Source organism: Mastomys coucha, unplaced genomic scaffold, assembly GCF_008632895.1.
Source record: "Mastomys coucha isolate ucsf_1 unplaced genomic scaffold, UCSF_Mcou_1 pScaffold18, whole genome shotgun sequence".
In the NCBI taxonomy this organism is placed as follows: Eukaryota; Metazoa; Chordata; class Mammalia; order Rodentia; family Muridae; genus Mastomys; species Mastomys coucha.
In genome coordinates, this window is record NW_022196900.1 from 9,263,402 (window position 1) to 9,274,560 (window position 11,159).

General features: G+C 38.1%; 1 protein-coding gene across 1 annotated transcript in view; it reads right to left on the reverse strand.

The window, feature by feature from the left end:
• The window catches only part of Erp44 (endoplasmic reticulum protein 44), an 83,939-nt gene that overhangs the window by 15,175 nt on the left and 57,605 nt on the right, over positions 1-11,159 (reverse strand). Inside the window, exons 5-7 of the mRNA XM_031377365.1 lie at positions 8,369-8,553; positions 7,082-7,197; positions 212-269 (exon numbers count right to left, since the gene is read on the reverse strand). Coding sequence (XP_031233225.1) covers positions 212-269; positions 7,082-7,197; positions 8,369-8,553 — 359 coding nt within the window. The remainder of the gene's footprint in view (positions 1-211; positions 270-7,081; positions 7,198-8,368; positions 8,554-11,159) is intronic.

An 11,159-nucleotide genomic window follows, 5' to 3' on the forward strand; every position in this document is an offset into this window, starting at 1 on the left:
TTAGTGAGACCCTGTCTCAAAAACAGTTGAGGGCCAAAATGTAGAAGTGTCTGAGCACCTGCGTGGCATACACAAGCCTTTGGTTCAATCCCTAGTACTTAAAAAGTTAAGAATTAATCAATGACTCTACTAGTATGTAAAACAAAGCTATTGCTTATATTACAATTGTATTCTATATGGTGTCTTAAGCAGTCTGTCAAACACAACTCACCCCCGGTGGTTTGTAGATTACATTATCTCCACTGTACCTTTCTGGTTTTGAAAGATCTCTGATAGGAAAAAAAATAACAACGTGTTAAGGAAAACACTGAAAACAATGTATGTTAATAAAACAGATGTTATTAATCATTGCAGTATGAATTATAAAAACATGAAATATATTCTTGTTCATTATCTGTTCCATCAACAAAACTATGGAATAGCAAGACAAGCATACATTTAAAGGCAAACTAAGATGAGGCAGACTTTTTAAAATAATGTTTCAGTCAGTCGTTTTGGTATTAGAATTTTATGTCTGGATTGGCAGGGTCAGCATGATAGCAATTTTGACTCTAGACTGATTTTCACCTATAGATTAAGCACAATAATTTGTTCACAGAGATTAATAACATACATTAACTTTCTACTTCTTACTTTTTAAACTTGCAAATTCTAAAAAAAAGTATTAACTTGAAATAATCTAATCATAAAAAGTTTTAGAAAGCATGCTTATACACTTGAACATTTGCCATTTCCTAGGCCTAGTACAGTATCTGGCATATAAATATGTGATCTTGTATAACAAATAGTTACCTAGTACAATAAATATTTGGTGAGAGAATCCTACAGAAAGCCCTAGGTCAAATGAGTAAGTTTTTCTTCCTGTATGTAATTTGAGGATTTAATAAACACGGATACATCTTTAGTTTCTAAGGAAGCAAAGGGTGCTAACCTAGACGGAGAATATCCAGCCTGAGATAGCTGTCTCCTAAGAGGCTCTGACAGTACCCGACTAATACAGAAGTAGAGGCTCATAGCCATCCATTGAACTGGGTACAGGGTCCCCAATGAAGGAGCTAGAAAAAGGACCTAGGGAGCTGAAGGGTTTGCACCCCCTTAGGATGAACAACAATATGAACTAACTAGTACCCTCAGAGCTCTCAGGGACTAAACCACTAACCAAAGAGTACACATGGTGGGACTAATGGCTCCAGCAGCACATATATAGTAGAGGATGGCCAAGTCGGTCATCAATGGGAGGAGAGGCCCTTGGCTATGTGAAGGTTCTATGCCCCAGTGTAGGGGAATGCTAGGGCCAGGAAGCAGGAGAGGGTGGGGTGGCAGGGGGGGGTTAGGGAACAGGGGTTTGTTCTTGTTGTTTTTTGTTTTTTTGGGTTTTTTTTTGGAGGGGAAACTGGGAAAGAAGATATCGTATGACATGTAAATAAAGAAAATATCTAAGAAAAGAAAAAAAAAAGAAAGGGGTTCTAGTGGGGAACTGTGAGACACAGGTGCTACGAAGAGGGAAATGGGAAAAGGGAAGAGGGAATGGAGGGCAATACAGAGAAAGAGCCAACAGGAAGAGCGAGAAGATTCTATAGATGTCTAAGAGTTGTAGGGAAACATTATCTTATGTTTACTTAAGAGTCCATATACATTTATATATACATAAATATATGTGTGTACATATATAAAATTCTAATGAAATTATACCATTGGGTGTAATGCTCTCTCCAAAAGCCATAGCTATCTAACAAAAGCCCCATCTGTCAGGCTTGGAACACCTTCCTTCTAGTTGTTGAGAGGGTATTTAAATTATATAGGCTATTGGTACTATCTTTGGTTGCCCCTTAGAACTTGAAAGGATGATCTTGTTGCTGAAGACACTAAAACTTTGGACACAGGTCTTGGAGGAATCAAACTGAAACTGACCTAAAAGCCCCCTCCCTGAAGACTTGCTATCATAGTATCCGAAGATGCTATGTAATAGCCAAGGGAGAAGGCAACAGCCCCACCTAGCTATAAAGCCTTCAAACCACATAATAACGAGCAAGGCAAGACATTCCCACGTATGTAATAGTGGCACCTATTAGGGGCAAACAAAGCTGTGTAAGTGGACTTACGACCTGCTTGGCAGGAAGGCATCTGTTTTGTACTGCAAACCTAGCCAGCTATCCACATGTAGTAAGGTCATGGAACCTAGAAGAGAACCTACTGCTTCCACTTTCCTATAAAGTAATTTCTAACTGCATTCTAAGTACTTACACCCACAGATACACATAGTTCATTGCTCATCAAGAAGCTTCTTTTGTCTGCAGACTAAGACCATTACAGAAATCCACAACTGGTTAAAATTCCAGAAAAAACTGGCCATGAGGTACCAAAGCTAGTTGATTACATCTCCAATACAACCCCTACACTAAAGTTCAGTGAACATAGTAGAAGGGAGGACAGAAAGACTGCAAGAGCCAGAGAACTTGGAAGCTCTGTTGGGAGATTGTGTCTTCTTTATATGGCAGGGAAGCTGAACCCAGGAAGTCTCAAAAATATGGCTGCATAAACAAGAGTTGCACAATGACAACAACAACTGACATTCTAACATAGACGGAGAAATATCACAAGGCTCCACCCCTAAAAGAAGAGCTAAAGGCAATTAATTAATGGTTGCTAAGAGAGGAAGAATGAGCCTTCCCTAGGGGTGAGCCCACTGACAGGTTATCCAATCTCAAGTGGTCAACCCTAAACAAATACACACTACATGGATTCAGCAAGATCTATGTGTGTGTACACATATATGTATATGTGTATATGTATTTCTATATATGAAACAATAATTAAAGCAGAGGTCATGAATTTGAGAGGGAGTAGAGGGACAAGGAGTTGGTAGGAGAAGACTGGGTAGTAATGTAAACGCAGCACTCATTTATGATAGAAATTGGAATTAAAGGAGTGGGTCACAGGAGAAATGAAATCAAAGCAGAAGTCAATGATATAAAAACAAACAAAATATAACAAATCAGTTACTCTAATAGGTGATTCTTTGAGATGATAAACAAGATCTACAGACTCTTAGCCCACTTAAAAAAGAAAGAAAGCACCGGGCGATGGTGGTGCACGCCTTTAATCCCAACACTTGGGAGGCAGAGGCAGGAGAATTTCTGAGTTCAAAGCCAGCCTGGTCTACAGAGTGAGTGAATTCTAGGACAGCCAAGGCTACACAGAAAAACCCTGTCTTGAAAAAACAAAAAACAAAAAAAGAAAGAAAGAAAGAAAGAAAGAAAGAAAGAAAGAAAGAAAGAAAGAAAGAAAGAAAGCAATAACCCAAACTAAGAGAATCAGAAATGAGCAGGGAACATTACAACAGACACCAAGGAAATACAGAATATTATAAGGGAATAATTTTTAAAACTCTACTTCATTAAGTTGCAAAATATGAAAAAAATAGATGAATTTCTTGATTCACCCAAAATATTAAAATTAAACCAAGATGAGTCCAACAACCAAAACAGACCCACAACAAAGGGGTTAATTGAAACCGTAATAAACTTCCAAGTCTAAAAGCCCCGGTCCAGGTAGATTCAAAACAGACATCTATCAGACTTTCCAGGAAGAAGTATAACCAACGTTTCCTAAATTCTACCAAATACAAAAACAAAATCAAAAACAAAAACAAAAAATTAAAAAAAAAAAAGAAACAGAAGGAAAACTCCAAAACTTGTTCTTTGAAGCCAATATTGTTCTAATACTCAAATCAGGTAAAAATACAACAAACAAACAAACAAAAAACTATAGACTGTTATCCCTGATGAACAGAGACTCGGTTAAATCCTCAATGAGTATTAGCAAACTGAATACACACTTATCAAGAAGATCATCGACCATGATCAAGGTGGCTTTATCCTGGAAATTCAGGGTTGGTTCAACATCCGTTAAGTCAGTAAGTATAATAAACCATATAAATGAACATGAAAATAAAAATTACACGACCATCTCAATAGATGGAGAAAAAAAATCTTTGACACAATACAACAAACATGTTTTCATGATAAAAGTCCTAGAGGACAAGACTGGAGGAAACATACATGTATATAGATAGTAAAAGGTATGTATGACAAACCTATAGCCAACATTATTCTAAATGAAGAAACACTGAGTAGTCCCATTAAAATTAAGAGCAAGATAGAGCTGCCCACTACCCAACTACTCCCTTGTAATACAATGCTATAAGCACTAGATGGATCAATAAGACAAGAAAATTATAGGTATACTAATAAGAAAAGGAGGAGTCAAATTGTCCTTACTTGTAGATGGTATAATATTATACATAAGAGAGCTCAAAAAATTTCACCAGAAAATGTCTAGAAATAATCAACAATTTCAGAAAAGTGGCCCAGCATACAATCAGTAGCCTTCCTATAGACCAAGAGAGAGAGAGCATGAGCATACTTCCAATTAACAGCATCAAACACAACAAAATATCTTGAAATACACCCACCCAAGGAGGTAAAGGACCTCGACAATGAAAACCTCAAATCTCTGAAGAGATTGAGAAAGATGTAGTGTTCATGGATTAGCAGAATTAATATTGTGAAAATGACCATTCTATCAAAAGCAATTTACAGATTCAATGCAAAATATCCATAAAATTCTTCACAAAAATAGAAAAAAAAAATCCTATGGAACCAGAAACAATTCTAGACAGCCAAATAATCCTGAGCAAAAAGAATACTAGGGGATTGCTAAGGCAGATCTCAAGATATATTACAAAGCCATAGTGACCAAAGAATTAAAGAACAGAATGGTACTGGCACAAAGCAGACACAATTCAACGGTACAAAACAGAAGACCCGGCAAACATGAGTACTTGTTACTACAACCATCTGATACTGACAAAGGCAAAGACAAGTACAGAAAAGACAACATCTTCAACAAGTGCTTCTGAGAAAACTGATGTCTACACTCAGAAGAATAAAATTAGACGCATACCTATAATCCTGTATAGTAATTAGATACAAAAGTATTAAAGACCTCAATTTAAAACCTGAAACACTAAAATTAGTGGAAGGAAACATGGCAATACCCTACAAGGTATGGATGAAGAAAAGGACGTTCTGAACAGACTCCGTAAGGCTAACAATGGATTAACTGGAAGCTCGCAAAATTAAAAAGCTTTTGTACTGCTAAGGAAACAATCAGTCTCACAGAATGAGAATCTCTGCCAGCTATACATCTTAAAGAAAATTAATAACCAGCATATACAAATAACTAAAAAAAAAAAAGACAAGGAAAACAAATGTCTCGATTTAAAATATGAGCTAGATTTCTATAGAAAGTTCTCAATTGAAGAAATAAAAATAGCTTAGAAATACCTCAAAAAGTTTATCATCCTTAGCAATGAGAGAAATTCAAATTAAAACACCTTTGAGAGTTCATCTCATTGCACACAGACTGGCACAAATGTTGGTGAGGTTGTAGAAAAAAAAGAATCTTGTTTACTGTTGGAATGTAAATTAGTGCAGCCACTCTGGAATCCTAAAAAACCAAAACTACCAGATACAGGAACAGCAGAGGCTCTAAGGCAAAGGCTAGCTTAAAGTGTCTGAGGTGGGTTATATGGCACACACATCACACACAGACAACAGTGATGTGCAAGTCCAGGCCGGGGGTGTCCCCACTCATGCTGTACACTGATAATGCTCACAGTGAAACACCAATAAAGTCCACAAAAGCCTGAAAGCAAGAACTAAGAGTAGAAGTCATCAACTGGAGAAGGCATCACAACAGCTACTTCAACCAGGCTAACACAAGGGTGAAGAGCCCCAGACAAAAGAAGTTACCTTGCACAGCAGCCAAAGGCAGCTAAGACAGCCTCCAAGGGGAGGGCTTGGGTCAAGGACAGAACCTGGATAATTACATTCCGACATAAAAGGAACAAGAAGAAGAGAAAGGAACGGTGAGGGGCAAACCAGAGAGATTCAATGTCAAATGCTCTCAAGAGCAGAAAAAAAAAAAAAAAAAAAAAAAAAAAAAAAAGGAGGGTGATGGCTCTACCTGCAGAGCATCTGAGGGGATTAAACTGAAGAAAACCATAGGTTGAGTCACTTTGCGACTCCTTCACTTAGAGTTAGGATTCAACTAGGGTTAGGCTCAGACTTCAGGCTAGGCCCAGATTTTGGGCCAGGCCTTCACTTTGGGCTAGGATTCATATAAACTTAGGCTCTGAATAGGGGAAGGACTCTTTAGAGACATGCTTCATTAAAAGAAAGTCAGGTTCCAGGAAGCTAAGGATTCTTATTTGGAAGAGTTTGGGAAAGTCAAGGTAACCAAGCATAAAATAGCCTTTAAATAAGTAGAAATGTAAAGAAAAAGATGGCATTATAGCTCAAGATGAAAGTGGTGAGTTAGAAAAGAGAAGAACATGACTTTGGGAAAAGAAAGTTTCTGTATGGGTCAGGGTGAAACCATGAGAAATGGGGTAGACCTGATGGATCAAAGTCCCAGAGAGAGAGCTTCAAAGACAGTCTACAAGAGTGAAGAGATCAATCATAGAAAGGCAAACTTAAGGCTGGGACTACAGATCAGGGTGGGACAGAAGCTTAGCATGTATAAGGCCTGGTAAGGATCCCCAGCCGAGGGAAGTATGCGCATGTGTATGTATGTGTATGTGTGTGGAGGGTGGGATGTGGTATTTTGATATGACCAAATACAACAAGAACTGAATATGAAAGAAAGGTATGAAGGAAGGTGGTAAAGGCATGGGAATGAAGGAAGGTAAGAAGCTTATGCTTCTTAACTAGAAAGAGAACATGCTCAGTCACCTGAGCTGCCATGGGTTAGCAGTTTACCTGCTATAAAAGTCAGTGAATCAACCAAATAGGAGCTCATGGTTAACTGAGCCATTCTTATGTTTTTACCTACATTCTGAAACACAACAGAAAATCAAACAGTAAGGCCCTTAAAGGATTAGTCACATGTATAAATACTGATTGGTGACTTGAAAAGGTCTGAGGTCATCTTTAGAATGTGATCAACTATAACAAGAACTGAACATGATAGCCACGACCATGTTCACCTCCTAGCAGGCTGCTGACTATATACTTACCCAAAAGCAGAAAGGAAGGCACAGTCATCATGCAAAATACTTGCTACTCTTTCAAAAACTCTGTAATTATCTGAATCCTTCTGCTCAAAGTATCCAATGATATTTCTCTTACTGCGCTGTAAAATAAAGTATCCAATTATTTTGCAACATATAAAATTAGAAGAGCATGCTGCTTCATTTACTCTTTATTCTGTAATTCAGGTAGCTCGGTTATAGTCCAGTTAGTTCAACCAAAGAATAATTATGGATGCAGGGATAGCATTTAATGGCTAGTCCAAAACTATGAGCAGTTATGCTAGGTTAAAACAACATGCTACAATAAAATGTAACTGTAACTTTATTAAAAATGCATGAACTCAGACTCTTCCATGGGTCCTTCACCAGCCTCTACATAGCACTATATATGTTTAGTGCATAATATCCTGTCCATTCTCTATGTAGGCCAGTTCTTAGGGCTGTGCTTACAGACAAAACATTAAGATACAGCATATTGTCTTGTTCAAGACAAAAAAAGGAAAACTGACTGCTTGCTCTGAAATGGCAAGCTCCCCAAGCCTAGCCATTCCTTCCTGTGTACCACAGCCTACAGCCTGTATGAACATCCACCGGTATGTATGGCCCTTTCTATTTTCTAACAGGACTTAGGGGCTGGAGGACAGCAATAACAAGATAGGCTCATCGGCTCACAAGGTTTGCTGTGATGTGGCCATAAACGTCCTTCATGTCTGGCTTAGACGCCATGTTCCTCCGACAGCAACCATAAAATGGGAAGTGGCTAATTTATTAACTTGTCACTTGATGGAGACTGGAATAAGGACTAAACACTATAGTTTATGCTTTTGGTGTTTGTGTGTTACATTTTAAAAATTACTTAGTTTACAAAGAAAGGGATTTGCTAAGTTTATCAAGAAAGGCTATTTTAAAGGACACCAACTTGTAGAAAGAGCTGAAATAGTGATTAAAGTACACATACTGCAGGTATCAACCAAAAGAAATGGGAAAACTTTTGTGTGTGTGTTTGACTTAAACCTCTCTTCATAATTCTGGTTCCCTTTGCCTACATTAATCAATTAGTATGGCTTTATTATATGCTACACATTTTGTCTGAAGTTTGGTAAACATTAGAGATTCCCTTGAGAATGAATCCCAGACAAAGTCTTTCTAGTTTGTGTATGTCAATTATACTGTAGCAACTGTAAGAGAACGTGCAGATTCTGTATTTGCATTCTGGCTTGTTTGCATTAATCACACAGGCAGTGCACACTTCATCCACCATAAGTAACTTACATCAAGAGTGGTGACTTCATCTAGACTCTGAATCTCGTGGACTGGGTTACTTTTCTGTTGCCTGATGTAGTCTGCAAGCGCTTTCACTGATCGCTGGCCCCTGTATTCTCTCTTCATCATCATTCCATTACGAAATAATTTCAGGGTTGGGTATTTGCTTATCCTGTACCTCTGGGCTATATCAGCTAAAAGAATATATGAAAGGAAGTTAGTCAGGGTGAACCTAAGAGCTCGTCAGAAACATTACAATTGCTTATGACATCTCTTCTTTCTTAGTGAAAGAGAAAAGAAAATACTTTACACTGCTATCAGACCAGACTGTGGACTCACTGCCTGGACTTAAATTCTGAATCTAGTGCTTACAGGTTACATGAACCATTAAGGTGCATAAACTGTAATGCCCTTGCTTTTCATCTGTTACAGGAAGGGTAACTTCTATTACAACAAGGTTGTGTCAAGAATCAAATGAGACAATGCAAATACATAGCATAATATGGCACATGGATATCAGAATATCAAAACAGCAATATAATAATTATGCCTTGTGAGGTAGGGTATAAATAAAAACTACATAGCAATTGCAGCATGTAAGCTAGGAGAAGAGTGACAAGCAGGAGGTAAATTACATCACATATCCCAAGGCCTTTTCAGTGCTCAGAAAGAGGGAGAAGTACTTACAACATTTGCTAAGTCAAGGCTGCACTGTTTCTCTCTAGGACAAGCATTTAGAGACTACTAAAGGAATATTAAAGGTTAAGGTTGGAGTTCTCAAAAGAGATGGTGGATAAAAGCCTACATGTAGTTTAGATTACATAACAGTCTGGTAAAATCCATAGAGGACTTATAAGGAGGAAAGCACAATTCATTACTAAAGTTATTTAGATCTGACTTATTAACACAATGTATATATATATTTAACAAAGCAATAGCCTGTCTGGTTTAGGAGCTGATTTCCTTCAGAGCAGAACCAGTAAGTATATTAGTTACAAGTGACAAACTACAATATGTTTTTGAGCCCTGTTGGGCAAGGGATGAATGAGAAAACATGGGATGAGAATGGGAGCACAAGTACAAGTCTTTAAATACACAGAAGTCTTCATAATAGGGCAAAGATCACAAAAATGTGCATTAGTCACATAAATCTTCACTCTTCAGTGTACTACACATGCTGACAAATAAACATCCACAGCAACACATAGAGACAATGACATATGGTGGCTTATAACCATCTGTAATGGGATAGAATGCCCTTTTCTGGTGTGTCTGACAGCTACAGTGTACTCACATACATACGATAAACAAATCTTTTAAAAAAATAAAAAAAAGAAGAAAATTGAAAGAAAAGAAAGAAAAGGAGAAAATGAGAAATGCTATGGAAGAAATTTAGATTTCATTCTTACATTTGGTTTTATAGTTCTGAGCTTGAAACCATGTAAATATTTAACATGAGTATAAAATATTTAAAACATTAGTACCAGTATTGCTGCTTTGAGATTTAACAGATTTTTGGTAGATAAAGTATTTTATATCAGTAATGTCACTAAGAATCAGGAGTCTGAGCCTAAGGGAGTAAAATAATAAATTGAGAAACACATCATGCTATCAGCCTGGGCAAAGGATGTTTGGATAAGATTTCCAAACAAGTACAGGCAACAAGAGCAAACAGACAAATGGGGTTATCTCAAACTAACCGAAATACCCAACAAAGGGGAGCTAGAACCTGTAGAGACCATAAGCAGTAGACAGGCAGGACCCCTGGTTGAGGGATGGGACCACCCACCCACATCAAAAATATTAATCCAGAATTTCTCCTGTCAAAAGGAACTGCAGGGACAAAGAGTGGGGAAGAGACTGAAGGAAAGGCCATCGAGAGACTGTCCCACCTAGGGATCCATCCCATCTGCAGACACCAAACCCAGACACTATTATGGATGCCAAGAAGTGCTTGCTGACAGGAGCCTAGAATAGCTGTCTCCTGAGAGGCTCTGCTAGAGCCTGACCAACACAGATGCAGATGCTTGCAGCCAAACATCTGACTGAGCACAGAGACCACAATGGAGAATTTAGGGCAAGGACTGAAGGAGCTGAAGGGGTTTGCAATCCCATAGGAAGAACAACAATATCAACCAACCAGACCCCTGCCCAACCCCCAGAGCTCCCAGGGACTAAACCATCAACCAAAGAATACCATGGGTCTGGGGACCCATGGTGGGAGTGGATGTGTTGGTGGGGAAGCACCCTCATAGAGGTGGGGAGGGGGGTTTAGGGGGTTTGTGGAGGGGAAACTGGAAAGGGGAACATTTGAATGTAAATAAATAAAATAACCAATAAAAAACACATATATATAAAACACACACAAAAGCTTTTACCCAGCAAATTAAACAGTTTTTAAGAGTTAGAGAGACGGGCTGGAGAGATGGCTCAGTCGTTAACAGCACTGACTGCTCTTCCTCAGGTACTGAGTTCAACTCTCAGCAACCACATGGCGGCTCACAACCATCTGTAATGGGATCCAATGCCCTCTTCTGGTGTATCTGAAGACAGCTACAGTGTACTCATATATATGAAATAAATAAATAAACCTTTATTATAGAGACAATCTATTGACTGGAAAATATATGTAAACTAACACTGAATAGAGTCAAACACTGAACAGAGTCAACAGTAAAAATTTATAAAGAATTCAAACGAGTATACTATAAAAATACAAGTAACTCAATTTAAAAGTGGGTAAAAGATCTTAACAGATAGTTCACCAATGAAGGTATATGAAGGTATATGGGGGGGGGGG